Genomic DNA, 21,294 nt, shown 5'->3' with positions numbered 1-21,294 from the left:
GCATATTGTGATAAAGTTCATTATTTTCCATAATGTAATGATAAAAATTAAACTTTCATATATTTTAGATTCATTGCACACCAACTGAAATATTTCAGGTCTTTTATTGTTTTAATACTGATGATTTTGGCATACAGCTCATGAAAACCCAAAATTCCTATCTCAAAAAATTAGCATATCATGAAAAGGTTCTCTAAACAAGCTATTAACCTAATCATCTGAATCAACTAATTAACTCTAAACACCTGCAAAAGATTCCTTCCAGCCTGGTTCATTACTCAAAACCGCAATCATGGGTAAGACTGCCGACCTGACTGCTGTCCAGAAGGCCATCATTGACACCCTCAAGCGAGACGGTAAGACACAGAAAGAAATTTCTGAATGAACAGGCTGTTTCCTGGGTTGCTGTATCAAGGCACCTCAGTGGGAAGTCTGTGGGAAGGAAAAAGTGTGGCAAAAAACGCTGCACAACGAGAAGAGGTGACCGGACCCTGAGGAAGATTGTGGAGAAGGACCGATTCCAGACCTTGGGGGACCTGCGGAAGCAGTGGACTGAGTCTGGAGTAGAAACATCCAGAGCCACCGTGCACAGGCGTGTGCAGGAAATGGGCTACAGGTGCCGCATTCCCCAGGTCAAGCCACTTTTGAACCAGAAACAGCGGCAGAAGCGCTTGACCTGGGCTACAGAGAAGCAGCACTGGACTTTTGGACAAATTTTGCATGTCATTCGGAAATCAAGGTGCCAGAATCTGGAGGAAGACTGGGGAGAAGGAAATGCCAAAATACCTGAAGTCCAGTGTCAAGTACCCACAGTCAGTGATGGTCTGGGGTGCCATGTCAGCTGCTGGTGTTGGTCCACTGTGTTTTATCAAGGGCAGGGTCAATGCAGCTAGCTATCAGGAGATTTTGGAGCACTTCATGCTTCCATCTGCTGAAAAGCTTTATGGAGATGAAGATTTCGTTTTTCAGCACGACCTGGCACCTGCTCACAGTGCCAAAACCACTGGTAAATGGTTTACTGACCATGGTATTACTGTGCTCAATTGGCCTACCAACTCTCCTGACCTGAACCCCATAGAGAATCTGTGGGATATTGTGAAGAGAAAGTTGAGAGACGCAAGACCCAACACTCTGGATGAGCTTAAGGCCGCTATCGAAGCATCCTGGGCCTCCATAACACCTCAGCAGTGCCACAGGCTGATTGCCTCCATGCCACGCCGCATTGAAGCAGTCATTTCTGCAAAAGGATTCCCGACCAAGTATTGAGTGCATAACTGAACATAATTTTTTGAAGGTTGACTTAAAGGTTGCATTAAAAACACTTTTATTTTATTGGTCGGATGAAATATGCTAATTTTTAGAGATTTTAATTTTTAGGGTTTTCATGAGCTGTATGCCAAAATCATCAGTATTAAAACAATAAAAGACCTGAAATATTTCAGTTGGTGTGCAATGAATCTAAAATATATGAAAGTTTAATTTTTATCATTACATTATGGAAAATAATGAACTTTATCACAATATGCTAATTTTTTGGAGAAGGACCTGTATAAAGACCAATAGGTACCACTTTACAATAAGACAATAAAAAAAAAATGCAAGTATTAGTTCATGTTAGCTCTTGTTGTGCATTTTGACCAGTTGGTGGGAAAAGTTTTCTTAAAATGCATTCCAAATTCTGAATAATTTGTAACATATAATTATTCACAGTATTTAGAAGTGCCTACGATAACAATATCGTGCATATTGATTACCGTGATACATCGCATTACTGAATACCAGCACGTCTAATTCCAACTAACCACTTTTCTTCTAGTTGTACATCAACTATATGAAAATATAAATGGTTTATATATTAATTAATATGAATAAAAATATAAATATATTTAAGCTAATTTCTTAGCCTTTTTTGCTTTAATTTTGAAGTGGTTTGATGGAATCAGTTGTGGGTTGAGAGACCAAACACTAAAATGTTACATCATCCATGAACGTGAGACGTACCAACTAAGACATCCCGTCCTAAAACAAATGTTAAGCATTCAGACCTAAACATTAGACCATTACTCTAACAATGCCTCAACACAAATCACACATACCCAGCTGATGGTTTTGTTTATCTGTGAAAGCATTGTAAAGAATCTCAGAGAGATGCAGCTGTTCTTTCTTTCTCCCACTTGTTCTTTCTCATTCCCTCTTTCTCTCTGCATTTACGCAGAACGTCATGAACAAATCTGAGCTCAAAGAACAGAAGCCAGCCATTCTATTTTACTTTAAAACTGGTTTATTTTCTCATGCAAGTGGAGGTATATTCTTAAAATAATGAGTTTCAAGAAATAAAAACAGCTTAAAAAAAAAAAAGAAAGAAAAAAAAAAAAGAGCCAATTGTTGGTGTGTTATTGATGTCCTAAAAACAAAATTGTTGAGAAAGCAGCCTTTAGCTTAAAAAAGGAAAGGAAAATAGCTGATGTTTATCATATAAAAAGACATTCAATATATAAAATGTAAATGTGGACCCAAATGAATGTATGAATGAAATTAATGTTCTGAGTCATTGTGTACATTAACTACAGTCTGGATGTTTCATTGTATAACAGAGATGAAAGACAGAGTGTTTATCTCCTCCATCAGTTCTTATTAGGGCACTTCATTGGAGTGAATCAACATTCATGGTAAAATACAAATAATACAAATATTAGTGGCACTTCAGTTTCAAAAACAGGGTTGTAAATTGTGAGGATTCAGGCACAATGATCCAAATACAACGATCTTCATTTCTACCTCAAGAGTGTTATAAAACAGCACTATATCCCTTCATTTACAGCTCTTATAGAAGGCAGGTAAGCTACAAAAGCTCTCTGTAAACTTTCGGCAGCCCTTTCCAGCAATAAATGTCAACTGACACCCAAAGTAGCACCCTAGATAAAATGAGCAGAGAGGAAGGAGTTTATGAGATGTCAGAGAAGGGGCCAAGCACTAAAGGCACGCTGGGATTCCACAGAATTTCCTGATTTAAAAGTCAATCAACCCCACAAAGGCAACAATACAAGAAAAATGTCATTTTGTGGTAAACGTAGGTCATCAAGCCTAAGGATCTCACATTAAAATACCATGCATATCAGGTGGATTGTGAGCCCTCCTAATTGTGTTAGTGATACGGTACCAGTCTGAATTTAGACCAAATTTACACTTTGGTGCATGAAATATCCTCTGAGTGATTCCTAAAAATATGCTGGGGTTTTTAAGGCTTTATAGGAAGTCATTGATGCCTATAGTCCTTCAGACAAATCCACTCCACTACCCTGGTCTGTCTGACTTTAGATTACAACACCGTATTTATGTCTTAGGTGATACGTACATAAAGTTGAAGCACAAATACACCAGCACACAGTCTCTCTCATTAACAGTCTGTGCACCTATTGCTAACTGTAGTGTAGAAATACAAACATAAAGTGGTAGCAATACACCTTTGCAGAGACAATCACATGACACTTACATTCCACCCTTCATAAAATCTCTCTCACGCACACACCCTCACGTAGTTATAACAGCACACATTTCTTGGCATGCTTCTTGGCATTGGGGTAGAGAACGGCCCTGACTGCTTCGTTGAAGACCTCTCTGACCCCCTCCTGCAGAAGGGCTGAACACTCCAGATATCGCACCGCACCAATGCTGCGGGCCAATGCACTGCCCTGCTGCGGAGTGGTTGGACTCATCCCCTGCTCTTTCAGCTTCTCCAGAGTCTCCTTATCCCCTCGCAGGTCTCTCTTAGTGCCTACCAGCAACACAGGCACACCAGGACAGTGGTGGCACACCTCTGGGTGCCATTTATGCCGGACGTTGGCATGAGAGGAAGGGCTGGCCACAGAGAAACAGATGATGAAGACGTGCGTCTGCGGGTAAGAGAGGGTTCGCAGTCGGTCGTACTCCTCCTGACCGGCCGTGTCCCACAGGTTGAGGCTGACGGCACGGCCATCCACACAGGTCTGAGTGCAGTAGTTGTCGAAAACCGTAGGAATGTACTCATCTGGGAAGGCATTAGTAGTGTAGGAGATCAACAGGCAGGTTTTTCCCACTGCACCATCACCAACAACAACACACTTTATGGTCTGCATTTTGTTGCCTGGCACAGAGGTCCCTGGAAAAGGGAGAGAGATTTCATAACTCACTATACAAGGAAAAACATCAGTTAAGACTACTATACAACAGGGACATTTGCAGTTTGTATGTATAAATCGGACAGACTGTCTGTATGAATATTAATTTTTACGTATGACACCACTGCAAGCAACAAAGACCCAAAACAAAGTAATAAATCTGTTCAGCTAGTATGTTAGCAACTGATCCGCTAAACAAAAACGGCAGGTATGTGACTTAGTAAGGCAGCACCACATCACCGTTGCTAAACGTGTATTTTTAAAAGTAAAACTCACTGTGTTTGGGTGGTCTGGAGAGCTGGATGAGTGTTTGCTTTGAGCTGCTCAAGTTTCCATCATCGCAGTGGCAGAGGCGCTTTGCTAACCGACTAGCAGATGAGCCTCACATTAATCAGTTATTAAACATAGACAAACAACTCCCGGAGGTCTCTAACTAAGCATAACAACTGTACAAAACCTAAACACCTACGAAGTCTCGAAATACTTTCAAATGAACATCATTTGAGGAAACTAAAACAAATTATTCTATGTGATTCGCAGTCCTTTTCTCTCACTGGCTCATTCTTCAACTTACGTTACGGGCAACGGAGACGACATTGACTAACACGCCCATGTCGCAAAGGCCTGTGGGAAATGCAGTATAGTTTGAGAGTAAAAAAAACTACAAATGTTTGAATTTACATTTATGTAGTCATAATTAAATGTAATATTAACACAGGTGTGACTGATTTACGCTCTTGAGTTACTAAACGTTTTATCTTTTATACTGGTTTAACGCGACAATGACAGTATATTCTAGGTGTCTTTTACATATATATATATATATATATATATATATATATATATATATATATATATATATATATATATACATATACATATACATATTATATATATATATATATATATATATATATATATATATACATATACATATACATATACATATTATATATATATATATATATATATTATATTATATATATTATATATTATATAACGATCGGCCGATCGTTATGCGCATCTCGTCAGTAAAGCCGGTTCTCTAATCAGCGGTAAATTCCCTCAGGTGCGTGTTTTCACATAGAGCAGCTGTTACTACACGGAGCCATTGTTAACTGAGAAGATGCGCAAATCCACGTGACTATCCGATTCTAAGATAAACACTTATTCAGTAGCAGTAAATTAGGTGTGCCAAACAATCATAAAACAAAGAAATATTATCTTACCGTCATCGTGAGGTTAAAGGGTTAGTTCACTCAGATAGAAAATTTATGTAATTAATAACTTACCCTGATGTTGTTTCAAACCCGTAAAACCTCCGTTTATCTTTGGAACACAGTTTAATATATTTTAGATTTGGTCCGAGAGCTCTCAGTCCCTCCATTGAAACTGTGTGTACGGTATACTGTCCATGTCCAGAAAGGTAAGAAAAACATCATCAAAGCAATCCATGTGACATCAGAGGGTCGGTTAGAATTTTTTGAAGCATCGAAAATACATTTTGGTCCAAAAATAGCAAAAACGACGACTTTATTCAGCATTGTCTTCTCTTCCGTGTCTGTTGTGAGAGAGAGTTCAAATCAAAGCAGTCTGGATATCCGGTTCGCGAACGAATCATTCAGTTCACCAAATCGAACTGAATCGTTTTAAATGGTTCGCATCTCTAATACGCATTAATCCACAAATGACTTAAGCTGTTAACTTTTTTAATGTGGCTGACACTCCCTCTTGAGTTCAAACAAACCAATATCCCGGAGTAATGCATGCACTCAAACAGTACACTGACTGAACTGCTGTGAAGAGAGAACTATAGATGAACACCGAGCCGAGCCAGATAGCGAACAATAGAATGACTCGTTCACGAGTGAAGAACCGGTTGCATTGGTTTTCGGATCACCAGTAGTTCTTTCGGACAGTTCGATTCAATAAACCGGTTGAAGAAAACGGTTCACCAGTTATTTTGCGCTCGACGTATAATGGCGTCATTTGCGATGATTGCCCTTGATTCAAGCCTTCGGTTTACCCGCGCTCATAACACTAGCACAGAATCAGTTCAGAATCAATCACCAAAAGAATCAGTTCAGTTCAGACGCCCTGTGTGTCGGTCTGCTTCACGCTGAATCACACATGCGCAGTATCATCAGCTCCTCGGTTCACGAATCGGACGCGTCTGACAGAAACGGTTCTTGACTCGTGAACGAGTCAATGTTTTGTTCGTTATCTGGCTCGGCTCGTGTTCATCTTCAGTTCTCTTTTCACAGCAGTTCAGTCAGTGTACTGTTTGAGTAAATGAATTAATCCAGGATATTGGTTTGTTTGAACTCAGAGGGAGTGTCAGCCACATTAAAAAAGTTAACAGCTTAAGTCATTTGTGGATTTATGGGTATTAGAGATGCGAACCGTTTAAAACGATTCAGTTCGATTTGGTGAACTGAATGATTCGTTCGCGAACCGGATATCCAGACTGCTTTGATTTGAACTCTCTCTCACAACAGACACGGAAGAGAAGACAATGCTGAATAAAGTCGTTGTTTATGTTCTATTTTTGGAACAAAATGTATTTTCGATGCTTCAAAAAATTCTAACTGACCCTCTAATGTCACATGGACTACTTTGATGATGTTTTTCTTACCTTTCTGGACATGGACAGTATACAGTACACACAGCTTCAATGGAGGGACTGAGAGCTCTCAGACTAAATCTAAAATATCTTAAACTGTGTTCCAAAGATAAACGGAGGTCTTACGGGTTTGAAACAACATGAGGGTAAGTTATTAATTACATAAATTTGCTATCTGGGTGAACTAACCCTTTAAATAATGAGGAAGGATCACTCTGTGAGCCAATCACACAGGGACGTCGTGCCCGCAGTCTGTAAATTCCTTCAGAAAACAGTGTGTGGCGCACTTGAGCGTATTTTCAGACGCACATCTAATTTGAAGAAGCTTTTTATGGCAGCGGCAGCGCAAAACGTTGATAAAAAAAAATAATAGATAAGGCTATGTCAAATATTGTTTCTATTTTAGTTTTAATGAAAAACCAGGGGACCCCCAAGGTTATTTTTGGGGCCTTATGGGGGGGGGGGTCCCTTGATGCTTCAATTCGAACACTGACTTACAGTACATTCAGGCTATCAATTTTTACCTATCATGTGTTCGCGGGGAATCGAACCCCCAACCTTGCGCTTGATAGCGCAATGCTCTACCAATTGAGCTCCAGGAACTCATAAGGTGGTAAACACATAAGGTAGTGAAACCACATAATAAATAACCGATCTATAAACATTTCTAAAATATCAGGAGCAGCCTCCGCCATTCTTTCAAATCGACTCTCTGCCAAGAGACCCGCCCTCGTCTGACTCTGATTGGCCGTGAACCTGAAATAAACTAATCAATCCAACGATGGCAGCAAGTAATACCCAATCGGGCAGAACAGGACGAGTCTTCACAGAATGCCGGTGGGATGATCTGCATGAGATGCTGCATTGAAGACAACTCCGAAAATACGGGACAAACCCCGTCCCGTATTGATTCAAAACGGGACGCGCTATTTTATTCTCAAATACGGGACGATTCCGTATTTTAAGGGACGGGTGGCAACCCTAACATCATACTTGTTTAATGTACTTGTACAACTCTGCAGATACCACTTCAATGACTGTACAGTCCAAGCAGTGTTGCCAGACGTACAATAATTATCGTATTTGTACGATAATTTTTACCTCTGTACGATGTACGATCAATAATGAAATAAATCCCGTAATGTACGATAATTTCAGAATTTTATGAAAATTTAAATGATGGTAGTTGCAGTCATAGGGCTTCTTTACTCATAAACGAAATCGGCTCATTACGGACTCTCTAAATGCGTTCGTGTGCACCTGAGGGTGTGTTAAGAATGCAGTTGAGTGCCCTGCTTTAAAGCCAACGAGCACTAGTTGCGGTCCAACACAGCAAGAACCTCTTCAACATCTGGCAACACGCAGGTTTCCGATGACAGCGGCTCAGATGTGGAGTTAACTGCACCACACAGCAACAGCTAAATTCCTTCTTCACTGGATGCGACAAAGCAAGTGTTAAAAATCATTTTAATATGTGTTAATATGCGCCGCGACGCAGACAGTCACTTAAAATAATGGGATAGTATTTTGTCTCGCTGCTTCCATCCAACAATATGCCTTGTTATCTATTGTGGTAATTTGCAGGTCGTGTCAAAATGTTGTTGGTTTAGAATAGATAAATAACTATTTTGACTCGTGTACGATAATTTTCTTCCAAATACGATAATTTTGAACTTCTTGTACGATACTTGGACATTTCCAATCTGGCAACACTGAGTCCAAGCGTCAGGAGCAGTGTACAGATGCTCTCAGTCTGATGGGGGCGCCACATCACAGCGTCGTATCACTCTAACTTCACTATCGACCAATCAGACCGATAAAAACGTCCCGCAGAGTAATGGCGACTTGGACCAAGTTAGGCGTTAGTTGGCGGAGTACAGTCAGACGTCTCTGGCCTCTCAGAAATACAGGGTGTGGTCGAGCTGTTGGAGCGGGTCTTGTGGCCTCTGTTGTAGCAAGCGGATTTATTCACTATAAAAATGAACCGCGATGGAGACTCTGGTCACACGTCGTGTACGCGGAGGACTCGAAGGTAAACAAACTTTTCTAATCAGATACAACTTTTCAAATGACTTTTCAACTTCCTCAAATGTCATGTTGTCTGTGAAGTTAAAGCCTGAACGGGCATACTGTCATGTCCTTTGTTTGTTCGTAGAGTCGTATGCTGATACAGTCATCTGTAACGTAACTTTAATACTGAAGTGGGACCAACTGATATTTACATTATTAAACGGGTTTACGCGTGTTTTATTGAAGCGTGTCAAAACTGTAGCCTATAGTATGTGGAGGCTCGGTAAATCCTAATCTCTTATGTTGCAAATGGTTGTTATGTACAGTCATGGCCAAAAGTTTTTGCAGTGACATCAATTTTGTGTTTTGCAAAGTTTGCTGCTTCAGTATTTGTAGATTATTTGTTTCTATGGTATACTGAAAAACAATGATCAGCATATAATACGTTGTAACGGCTTTTATTGGCAAAAATATAATGAGTCAATATTTACAGTGTTGACCATAGTTCTTCATAACCTCTGCAATTCGCTCTGGCATGCTATTAGCTATGGGGCCAAATCCTGACTGATGGCGATCCATTCCTGCCTTATTAGTTCTTGGAGTTGATCATAATTTGAGGGCTACTGCTTGTCTACTCACCTTTTGAGGACTGACCACAGGTTCTTTATGTGATTGAGATCCGGGGAGTTGCCCTGGATCCAAAATTTCAATGCAATGATCTTCGAGCCGCTTCTTTGTCACTCTTGCTTTGTGACATGGAGCTCCATCATTCTGGAAAAAAAACAAATTGCTCATGGATCGTTGGAAGAAGTCACTCTTGCATGATATTTTGATACCATTCTTTATTCCTGGCAGTGTTTTGGGCAGAATCATGAGAGAGCCAACTCCCTTGGTTGGTCATCAGAGAAAATAACTTTGCACAAGTCTTCTGCTGTCCAATCCTTGTACTTCCTGCAGAATTTCAGTCTGTCCTTGACATTTTTCCTGTGTCCTGGACACTCTGGGACGTTCTGAAGACTTCTTCACTGATGATCCGGTAGTTGGTTCTTTCATATGCAATATTCTTTGTAACAATTTCCTTGCATGTGAGGCCATTTTGATGCAAAGCGATGATGGCTGCATGTATTTCATTGGAGGTAACATTGCACTTCTTCCATCCTTTTAAAGCAAGCATTATAAATTATAGCAATTATAGATTTGACTAGTACTAATTCACACTTTCACATGTGTTGCTGATATGATTATTCAGTTAATGTTCAGGATCAAAAAATAATAAAATGTTTTTTTGTGAAAAGTAACCAATTTTGTCCAATGAAGCTTTTAGTAATTATTTAAAATGCATCTGATCACTCAATAATTTAGAAACAATGTGAATGAAAACCACAACAACTTAAGCTGCAAACTTTGTAAAAACTGCCAAAACTTTTGGCCACGACTGTATATATATTTTAGATAGTTTGGATAGTAACACTGTTGCCATCACATTGTAGGTGGAGCTCTGTCTGTATAGTGTCATATGAAACAGTAGCTACCATATGTCAGCTGTGTTACTTAATTAAATGTATGGTTAATGACTCATTGTGTAATTAAAATCTGGAAAATCTACAGAACAAATTTAAAGAGTAAGATGTTACAGTCAGAGCCAGGAGTTCATTATTGAAGTCAATATTCATGACAACATATTTCTGCAACCATAACAATTCAATAAACTGCTTCAATTGTTTTAAGGTGTTCTTATGATATCAGGTGTTTTATTCATTGTAAACCTTTGCTGAAGAAAAAAATAAATATTCTTTAAGTAATTTATTTCATAATTGTTGTGCAAAAGAAAATAACAAATATGAAATCTTGAGGCCACATGTCTCTCCTGCAGTATTATTCTAGTATTTATATATTATTATAGTATCTTTTGAAATTTTATATTAGTTTCTTTTATATTTATACTTTAAATTTAAGTTTTAAGCTTTAGAATTTTAAGAGCAGTTGTCTTTTTTATAATTTTTTTATATTTCAATTCAACTTTTAAAGTTTAAGTTCTTAAGTTTAAAACTAGTTTAAAATTTAAACTTTAGTTTTTATCCTAATTATTTCAGTTATTTGTCAAGCCAACATTTACCATTTTTAATTTTAAGTTTTTCATCTAATATTTATATTTTATATTAATTTAGCTTTTTTTCTACGAATTCTATTTATAGAATTTTTATATTTGTGTAATTTTAGTTAATGACATTACAGCTCCCCTTCTTGCCTCCTGCGTTAAGTCATCGAATTGTCAACGACTCTGTTTAAAATGACACCAAACTTTCCCGTTTCAACATAATTTCAATTAGGGCTGGGCGATATACAAAAAAAAATGATATCTCGATATTTTCAAATTATTTACGATATTCGATATATATCTCGATATGTTTGCATTTAAATAATAAAAAATAAAACATGATTTTCTTTTGCCCATAAAAAAAAAAAAAAAAAAACATTTAGATTAAACAGCTAATTTAAGCAGTTAAAAAATCTAGACCAAGAGATCACTTACTGCTTTTTATTAATGAATACATGTAGGCCTATATGTAACTGAAGCAGTGCAAATTAAGTTACAGTTACAGAAAGTGCATTCTGTCAACTTTTTAGTGCATGCAATTCACAATTTAAACTATGCAACTGGGATAAGTATTTTATTTTAATTTTTTAACAAGTTTTTAAGATAAGAACACAAGTCTGTCAACTGTCTGTGGTTTTAAGAGAAGCTCTGTGGCATGAAACTATGTTCTTACTGACACTAAAAACCCTCTTAGATGGGGAGCTAGTTGCTGAAGCACATAGCTATTTCTTATATATAAATATATATAAATGAATACCAAAGACTTTTGCATTTTCTCTGTCTATATTATGGAAACTGGTAAACATATCAGTGAAATTCCCCAATAGTAATTCCAAATGGCCATAGCCTATGTTTCTTTATTCAAACATCAGCGGTCGAGTAAGTGCATTTATTTTGCGATCACAAACGCAAACAATACAGTTGAGATCTCACGACAGAACACAGACCGGCTGAACGACGCTTTCATTAGATCGCTCAATTCCAGCTTGTTAGTGTTTTCAGATTATCGTCGGCGGCTCTTCCGCAATGAGGAGTGAGCACGTGCGCGTGGTTGCCAGATTGCTTAAAATAAGCAAACACCGGGCAGAAAATGTATGCTTGTAACAGTGGAGCTCTGATTCGGAGATTTAAACTCTTGTTATCTGGCAACCGCTATCATTACAGCTCTCGTAGTAGAGGGGCGTAGAGCAGTCAGCAGTTACAGGTTCCTTTTTTGGACATTCGGCGTGTTCTTTTGGGAAAGTATGCTTGAATTTGAAATATTCGATATTCCCGATATATTCAAATTGTACATCGTCGTCAAAATTATTCCGATAGTATCGCTAATATTCGATATATCGCCCAGCCCTAATTTCAATATACTGCAAAGAAAAGAATTCACAATTCTAAGGTTTTATAATTCTAAAGTCCAAGCTAGCTCTAAATAAATAAAATTAAATTAAATTTATGCATTTAGCAGACGCTTTTATCCAAAGCGACTTACACTGCATTCAGACTATCAATTTTTACCTATCATGTGTTCCCGGGCATTCGAACCCCCAACCTTGCGCTTAGTAACACAATGATCTACCACTTGAGCTACAGGAACAGTATATAATAAAATATAATATAGTAGAGGTGCACTGCTCATGAAACATCTGCTCTTTCTCTCCACTTTTGTATATCTATAAAGAAAGAGATCATCACAGTACCAACAGTATCCATGAGACGCCTGAGGTTTAACCAGTTTGCCTCCATAATCTATGAAGAGGAGCCATACATGACACCCAGAGACTTCCTCCATTCAGTCATGATGGAGAAGGTGGACCGTAAGTGATGTACCACCATATGGATGTGCTTAGACTCAAAAACAAACAAACAGTGTTATGGATATATCATTGTGATATTGGGCTTGCATTCTTATTCTATTTGACATTTGGGTTACACTTTATTTTAATGTGTCCTTTTGAAAGTGTAATTACACAAGTATGTACTAATTAACATTAATTAAACACATGTACTTAGTATATGCTTAGAGTTAGAGTTAGTTGCATGTAAGTGTGCATAATGTACTATTGTTTAAATTTAATTAGATTTAAGCATTTAGCAGACGCTTTTATCCAGAACGACTTACAGTGCATTCAGGCTATCATTTTTTGCCTATCATGTGTTCCCGGGGAATCGAACCCCCAACCTTGCGCTTGATTGCCCAATGATCTACCAATTGAGCTACAGGAACACTATTCCTAAAATTATTGGTAAGTACATGGAACTTGTGTAACAAGGACCCTGTAAAATAAAATGTTTACCAAATTTGATAAAAGCTTAACTCTTTATGACAGCTGTTATAAACAAAATCTTTCTTATCAAAGCAATCTTACAGCGAGAGACCAGACAACACGAAGACCCTAAAATGCTGACATGTATATTCTTCTCACTTACGTTCTAATTTGTATAAGCCTGTTTCTTGTTTGAGTGTGCATCTGAGTGAAAATGCTGTTTATCTGGCACTACTTAAGTGGGCGGGATGTAATCCAAGATCTCTTCAAACACCACAACACGCCTCAAAGCTATTTTTCTGTTGATTTTTACTATGCCGCAAAATATTGTTACAGCAATCCTTGATCTTTCTCTCTTACAGAAAAACTACATAAAAAGATGCTGACTAAAGCAGTAAGTGTGTATTTTAGTTCACATGAATGTTACTCCAAACACAAAGAGACTTGTTCGAAGTGAATACTGTTATTATATGATCGTGTATGATTTGTGATTTTGCTGTAAATCTCACTGACATAGTCAGAGCTTTGCCTAACATCTGATTGGTCCATGGACAGGATGTGGACAATATGATAAGGGTGGCTTCCAGGGCTGAGGCAGGAAACAACATGTTCAGAGGAATCGGAGACAGAGGTATATGTTAAGCAAACACGTGCCTCACATATGTCAGAGTCTAATTGCCACAGTAAAGTACATGTGTTTGTGTGTACTAACTTCCTTTCATTGAGAAAGTGCTGTAATGAAAACGTAATTTTTGCCATGGTATGGTTTATAAAAATATTTCTACATATTACATAATTTAGTGATTTAATAAAAAATGTTAACATTGAATATTCATACATCTCCTGAACCTTTATAATACATCTCCTGAACCACTGTTTTTAGGGCTGATCTCTTACACAGAGTACCTGTTTCTTCTTACTATTCTCACAAGTAAGTATTTCCTAACCTTTTCACATAATTTCATACACCATGTCCTATAAGTGCCAGTCCAGAGTCTGTATGTCACTGTTTAGACTTCTGTGCTTTTAGCTGCTTGATTATCAGATGGACACACATTTTTAGTCATAGTGCTTTGTAGCAAAAAACGACACAAAGTTCAGCAGGACTTGTTCTGTACTTCAAAATTTGCAGTTATTTTTGTGATTCTTTGACACTGTATCAAAATAATTCTGCACTGTTCTGCACCACTACTGAATCAACAGCATCATGGAAAAAAATAATTTTGGCTGAGATGGCAGTTTGAATAGAAATGTGATAAGGAAGAGTGACTGGCTGCTGTGAAATAATACAAACATTATAAATGGTCCGTGCATCATTGTACTCACTGATTGCATGCAGTATTAAACATACAGCATGAGCATATACCGTAGTCTAGTTTGAATTAGACATCTGATGACTTGTTTTGTGAAAATTAAAAATTGTTGATAAAATTAATAAGTGGAATAGAAATCAGAATATGTCCTTAATATGACCTCATTCCCAATAATTCACAGAAGACGGGTATGAAGAAAATTTACTCACTGTTATGGTTCTTTACTTGCTGGAATACAATCAAAGATTACAGTTGATCTGCACTGGAACAGATGTACAAAAAGACAAATTCTAATTAGTCATGTTTTGAGCTCTATGTTTGTTGTTGATATAAAGTTTTCCTAATTTAGTGACAAATCCAAATATATTGCATATTGTACATGTGCATGTTCACTCAGTGCTTGCTATGAAACTATGCTGGAGTTACCATAACATCAAAATTATATCACAGTTATATTAGTAAATTGACTTACACTGATCTGCAATACACCAAATCATCTCCTTAATTTGCTTTATACTCATCAGTTTTCCCCATGTAGCGATACGTTTGTGTGTGTGTGTGTTTGGTGTTGGGGGTCTCTTTTGCTCACTTGAGGGGTCACAGATTATTAAGTCGGTATCCATTGCTGTACTCAGTTTAACTGCACTGTGATTCCAGAACCTCAAACGGGATTTCATATTGCTTTCAAAATGCTTGATATTGATGGCAATGAGCATGTGGACAAGAAGGAATTTCAGAAGGTATGAAATGTCTTTTCATGTTAGATTATATGACAATGTGTTTCCTTCACACTCAAATTGATAAGTGTAAATGTTGTATAAAAACACTTTGTTGTAAATGTGTATAATTATATGAAGGTGTGCAGAGCAAAGAAAGTTCTCCTTACTGGATTTCTTTAAGTAATGTGGTCATTAGGGTGTATCTGCTTTGTGTTTCTGTTAATGCTGGCATGAGATGAGACTGATGTGCAACAGGTATGTGGGAATGGTTGATGCATGATTGGTGCATGATAGAAACATCAGAAAAATGCATAAATTATTTAGAATTTAGTCTGATTTAAATGTTGAGTCTATTCACATGTATCAGTGTGGCATGTGGTCGAGGTCTAGAAAATTCACTAAAGCTGGAAAAATAAGTGACGCATAGCCAAGTATGGTGTCCCATAGTCAGAATTTGTGCTCTGCATTTAACCCATCCAAGTGCACATACACAGCACTGAGTAGTGAACACACACACCGTAGTGAACACACCCGAGCAGTGGGCAGCCATTTGCATAAACACAAGAGAATAAGGGTGAATAAGAGTCAGTTATTTGAACTTTGCTCTCTTTTCTGAAGCTGAAGAAAGTAATTCGACCGAGGAAAGAGCTCCTAAGGCAGGATGGGGCAGAGGTGGGTACATGTTGTGTGCCTAGTTGCGTTTAATATCAAAGTTCTGTTGTACAGAATATTTTGTTGTTGTACTGAATAGCTTTGTCTGTTTCTTTACAGCTTTCAGACAATGTTGATGAGGTCAACACTACACTACAGGTTTTCTTTTTTGGGAAAAATGGCAAGGAAAAACTCCAATACAAAGATTTCTGCAGGTGAAGTAATTTTACCCCAAATTCATACTACCTGTGACTACTTTAATATGTCAGTGTCTGTATGATATAAACTATAATTTTCTTCATGTATAGTACAAAAATAGCATAATTGATAGAATTTCCAAATTAGAGGGTTTTTATTAAATGTTGACATGAGATTATCAGAATACAGCAACATGTACTTCAGACCTCCAGTAAAAATTTATTTTTTTATTGAATATTATAGAATATATTATAGAATATGCTATTTATAGAATATACAATGTTCATATAAGTATACAAGTAAACCGCCTCTCTAACTACAACTGATAGGACACTATCCTGTGTTTCAACTTTTGTTTAGCCTTGAGAGATGTATTGCAAGGATTGTTTTTTGGTTTTGTGCAGGTTTATGGAAGACCTGCAGGCAGAAGTGCAAGAAGTCGAGTTTCTGCGGTTCTCTAAAGGGATGAAGACTATGAGGCAGGAGGACTTTGCTGAATGGCTGCTTCACTACACCAATGAAGAGAACAATGAGGCATACTGGGACAACATGAAAAAGAGGATCCCCACTGGACAGGTAGCATGTTTTAAACACTAACATTGATAGTCCTAAATATTTTTAACATTTTAGATTAGATTAGATTCAACTTTATTGTCATTGCACATGTAAGGTACAAGGCAACGAAATGCAGTTAGCATCTAAACAGAAGTGCAATAAGCAATAAGTACAGGATATAAAGTGTCTACAATATGTTACAAATGTACAATAAATATAAGGATAAGGCAGTACTATGGACATAATTTACAGATGGATTATGTAATAATCGACGTAGACAGTGTTTTCTCTGGATGTCCTCAATAGCAGGAAGCAGTGTCCCTGTTATGCGTGGGGCGGCTTTCACCACCCTCCACAGTGCCTTGCGGTCAGCAACTGTGCAGTTCCCATACCAGACTGTGATCGCACACCGGTAGAAGTTCACCAGGATGTCTGAAAACAACTGGTTCTTCTTCAGTCTCCTAAGGAAGAAGAGGCGCTGGTGAGCCTTCTTGACCAGGCTGGAGGTGTTTGTGGTCCAGGACAGGTCCTCTGAGATGTGGGTTCCCAGGAACATATAGCTGGAGACACGTTCAACAACCATACCGTTAATGTGGAAGGGGTCATGCGTGCTTTCTTTCTTCTTCCTGAAGTCCACAATGAGCTCCTTTGTCTTACTGGTGTTGAGGAGCAGGTATATGTCAGCGCACCATGTGGCCAGGTGCTGTAACTCCTCCCTGTAGGCAGTTTCATCGTTGTTTCTGATGATGAGGCCAATCAACGTTTTGTCATCTGCAAACTTGAAGATGGAGTTGGATCCATGCTCAGGCTTGCCAGTCATGGGTGTAGAGGGAGTAGAGGAATGGGCTCAGCACACCGCCCTGTGGTACGCCGGTGTTGAGTGTGATAGTGGTGGAGCAGGTGTGGCCCGACTTAACATGCTGAGGTCTGTTGGTCAGAAAGTCCATAATCCAGTTACAGAGGGAGGTGTTAATGTCCAGGTCCCTAAGTTTTGTAGTCAGCTTTGAGGGAATGACAGTGTTAAATACTGAGCTGTATTCAACAAACAACATCCGTACATAAGTGTTGTTATTGTCCAAGTGTGTGAGTACAGAGTGCAGCACTGTGCATATTGCATCCTCTGTGCTCCTATTGCTACAGTAGGCAAAATTGGTGTGGGTCCAGTGTGGGTTGGAGGCAGGCCTTGAGGTGTTTTAGGACCGGTCACTCAAAGTACAAACAGCAGGTGTGAGTGCTACGGGGCGGTAGTCATTCAGGCATGTCGGGGAGGAGTGATTCGGCACTGGCGGTATGGATATGGATTTAAAGCATGTTGGCACATTTGCTTGGGTGAGGGAAAATGTCTGATTTGAAAATGTCTGTGAAGACCCCTGCAAGCTGCTCTGCACATGCCCTAAGCACACGTCCAGGAATGCCTTCGTGACCCAGCAGCCTTGCGTGAGTTGATCCAGCTCAATGCAGTGTAGACATCTGTGGAGGTGGGCTTGAGGGATTGGTGGTCTGCTGACAGTGTGATCTTGGTGGCCGTCTCCTGGCTGTCACTGTTATATCGAGCATAAAAGTAATTTAGCTCAGTAAGGAAGGAGACATCTGTGGCCGTTGGAGCGGAGTTGCTTGGCTTATAGTCACTGATGACCTGGATGCCCTGCCACATGCGTCGGGGGTCAGAGTTGGAAAAGTGTTCCTCTACCTTTTAGCTTGTAATTTGTATTGTTTAACACGAACCGACTTGAAAAAAGTCTGATCCAAGGTCATTATTCCTAGTTTGAGAGGAATAGATTCTAAATGTAAATCATAAGTGGCTAAGAAGCCAGTGGCCACTCTTCAAAAATTTCCAGCATAAAGGTGAGAAATTGTACTCCATGCAGCTCTCCATTAGTCATATTTCTAGAGTAGAGTGACTGAATCTGATGTCACTCCTGAGTACATGATATTTAAAGTCCACCAAGAGTTACTCTAAATGCCAAGAGACAAATGGCATGTAGAGTAACTCTAGAGCCTGCTGACCTGTTTGCTAAGTGCCATTTATGATGAAAACCATCACCTGGCTAATATGATATAAGTTGAAAAGCATGGTTTATTGCATTACATTGTACATTTAAATTGTAAAATAAAAGTTAATGTTATCAAAACCAGAAGTGTTATTTGAAATTGTACATTCATAGCATTCTGTAGAAGTATTATAATTCCATTTGTACATATAAAGTTTCTGACTTTTTTCTACATATATATATTTTTTTGTCAGAGCATCACCTTTGATGAATTTAAAGCATTCTGTCTCTTTACCAACAATCTGGAGGACTTTGCCTTCTCAGTCAAAATGATTAATGATGCCAGCAGGCCAATAGGAATGGGTAAGACTGATCTGGATGCCAGCAGTTATTAACTTTTAATAATAAATGTTTGATTATCCTCAATATATTTTTTGACCAATCAAAATTGTATTGATTCACTCACTTTTTTTCTCCAAAGCTGAGTTTAAGCGAGCAGTGAAGATAGCGACAGGCCACAACCTTTCAGAGAACGTTTTGGACACAGTTTTTAAGATCTTTGACCTGGACGGGGACAACTGCCTGAGCCATAAAGAGTTCCTCGCTGTGATGAAAGACAGAGTACTTCGTGGACTCCGGGTGAGAAACATTTGGCCCTTTTTAATTGATAATTAATTCTTAATTTCCATAGTTTCATTTAGTCAATTTACAATGTTATGATATTAATCATTTGACAAATATCATTAGTGTTAAAAATGTTATTAGTGCTAAAATCTGACATAAAGGCTAATGTCTGTGCAAACAACAAGGCATATGATGAACAATAATTCATAGAGCAATTATAGCCAAAGCTTTTGACAGTAGTTATAAATCTTTGTGATTGCATGTAAGTGGCTCAGAGCAGTAACCGGTAGAGTTACTAGACTACTGATTGTGTGTTGTTTAGGTTCAGCCCCAGCATGGTGTTTTTGGTTATTGGAAATGTGTGAAAAGAGAGACACTGCAAGGAGCTCAAGAGGCTCTCCGTGAAACCGGCAGCCCAGTCTGACACAGGAAGAGGTTTGAGTGTGTGGCTGGTCAGTTGTGGTAATACTTGCAGTTCCGTATAACTTTACAATGGTTACATAGTCCAAAGAAAATACTGCTTTTGAAGTTATGTTGCTGTTGGCACAAAACATAAAAAAGAAACAATATTAATATAAAAATTGGCGATTTCATGTTATGATGAGCTTTATTGGAAATCTGTGATATGTTTTTCTTTGAATTTGTGAAATGGCCTGTGAACACTCCAAAACATTACACTGTCAGTTTATGATTTTTCTTGTGTGGATAACTGTTTAATAGGAAACACATTGTTAATTATATATATATATACTTAGTTTTACTTTGGATGTGGTGGTGTTTACTTGTCAGGATTCTGGACTGTCTATGTTGTGTTTTGCCCCTGTTTCTGTTCTAGTGTACTTTTACCTGGTCTTGTTCCTGTCCTCGTTTAGTTTAATTAGTCATCCCATACACCTGTGTTTTCTCAATTTTCCTGTGTATTTAGCCCCAGTGTGTGCAGTCTGTGTTTGTCGGTTCTAAATGTCACTGTGCTACGTGTGACTCCTGGATACCCTGTGGATCATTAAAGATTGTTTTGTGTGAAGTCCCTCATTTCCTCTTTCCTCGCTCCAAACAGTAGGCAACCGTGACATTACTATGGAAGCCCATTTTTTTGCCTCTGAAAAAAAAGGTATTGAGACTTTTTATTTAACAATTCTGACTTTTTCTATTCTTGCAATTGCAAATTAACATATCACAATTCTGACTTTCTTTTCAGAATTGAGTTATGAAGTCAAAATTGCGAGATATAAACTTGTAATTTGATAAATGAAGTCAGAATTGTGTGAGATAAACTTGCAGTTGTGAGTTTAGAATTGAGAGAAACTCAATTATAAGTTTTTTCTCAGATTTGTGAGTTTATATCTCTCTATTGTGAGCTTTTTCCTCAGAATTGCAAGTTTAACACAAAATCTGACTTACTATTAATATTTTTTATTTTTTTTGTGGCAGAAACTGGTTTCCATATTTTACATGTGAACCTTCACTGTTTTGGATGTTTATATCGCATTACCCTGTAGATAAGTATGTAATGCAGATTTTATGAATTATGCAATTGCAAAAATTGTAAGACTATATGGCGTATTTGTGATGACAGTCTGTTTAATCTATTTTTGTTTATGTTGTTGTATTGGATGTTCATGTTATTTTTATTTTTGGAGGCACTTTATAACAAAATACTACATTTGTGCTGATAGAATGCTAATAATGCATTAATTTCCCGTTAATAAAAGAAATAGAAATCATGTGATGGCTATCAATTACTTTTAAAAAATTATAGTGATTCTACGTAAAATATATTCAGAACATTAAGTCTACGGTTTCACTGTATGTTCGTTGTCTTGTAATCGTAAATAATCTGCGGTGAAGGCTATACAAAATGCAATTTATTCCACATTGTAGCACCTAAAAGTGTTATTTTTATTTAATAACCCCTAATTGTAACATTATGCTATTATGTTGCATTTATAATTTTGGAGAGTTTTCGTTAAAGAACAAATTATTAAACTACTGAGTCTGAAACTTGCTGCCATCGAAAAACTCTTTTGGAGGCTGCGGCCCGTGACGTCAGGAGAGCGCTCTGGCTCACAATTGGTCCAGGGATGCTGCGCGAGAGCT

At 38.0% G+C, this 21,294-nt stretch overlaps 2 protein-coding genes across 2 annotated transcripts; one reads left to right on the top strand and one right to left on the bottom strand.

Annotated features, from left to right (window-relative positions):
- Positions 1-3,165: 3,165 nt before the first annotated feature.
- On the bottom strand, positions 3,166-4,781 carry LOC132139586 (rho-related GTP-binding protein RhoG-like). Its single transcript, XM_059548055.1, has 2 exons — positions 4,434-4,781; positions 3,166-4,138 (listed from the first exon to the last, which is right to left on the bottom strand). The coding sequence occupies exon 2, from the start codon at positions 4,113-4,115 to the stop codon at positions 3,540-3,542; it is 576 nt and encodes a 191-aa protein (XP_059404038.1). The 5' UTR covers positions 4,116-4,138; positions 4,434-4,781; the 3' UTR covers positions 3,166-3,539.
- Positions 4,782-8,542: 3,761 nt separating this feature from the next.
- LOC132139583 (calcium uptake protein 2, mitochondrial-like) lies at positions 8,543-20,221 on the top strand. The gene is made up of 12 exons (XM_059548048.1): positions 8,543-8,812; positions 12,561-12,696; positions 13,509-13,540; positions 13,702-13,777; positions 14,030-14,077; positions 15,117-15,199; positions 15,797-15,850; positions 15,950-16,044; positions 16,432-16,603; positions 18,828-18,936; positions 19,055-19,212; positions 19,520-20,221. The coding sequence occupies exons 1-12, from the start codon at positions 8,618-8,620 to the stop codon at positions 19,619-19,621; spliced, it is 1,260 nt and encodes a 419-aa protein (XP_059404031.1). The 5' UTR covers positions 8,543-8,617; the 3' UTR covers positions 19,622-20,221.
- Positions 20,222-21,294: the final 1,073 nt, after the last annotated feature.

This window comes from Carassius carassius, chromosome 4, assembly GCF_963082965.1.
Source record: "Carassius carassius chromosome 4, fCarCar2.1, whole genome shotgun sequence".
Lineage (NCBI taxonomy): Eukaryota > Metazoa > Chordata > Actinopteri > Cypriniformes > Cyprinidae > Carassius > Carassius carassius.
The sequence above is the reverse complement of the archived record's forward strand: the minus strand, read 5'-3'. Positions and strand labels throughout refer to the sequence as shown.

Bases quoted from the DNA above. Each gene is read 5' to 3' on its own strand.
- LOC132139586 (XM_059548055.1), bottom strand. From the start codon at position 4,115: ATGCAGACCATAAAGTGTGTTGTTGTTGGTGATGGTGCAGTGGGAAAA.
- LOC132139583 (XM_059548048.1), top strand. From the start codon at position 8,618: ATGGCGACTTGGACCAAGTTAGGCGTTAGTTGGCGGAGTACAGTCAGA. The intron at 8,813-12,560 runs GTAAACAAACTT...ATATCTATAAAG, and splicing joins TGTACGCGGAGGACTCGAAG to AAAGAGATCATCACAGTACC. The intron at 12,697-13,508 runs GTAAGTGATGTA...TCTCTCTTACAG, and splicing joins CATGATGGAGAAGGTGGACC to AAAAACTACATAAAAAGATG.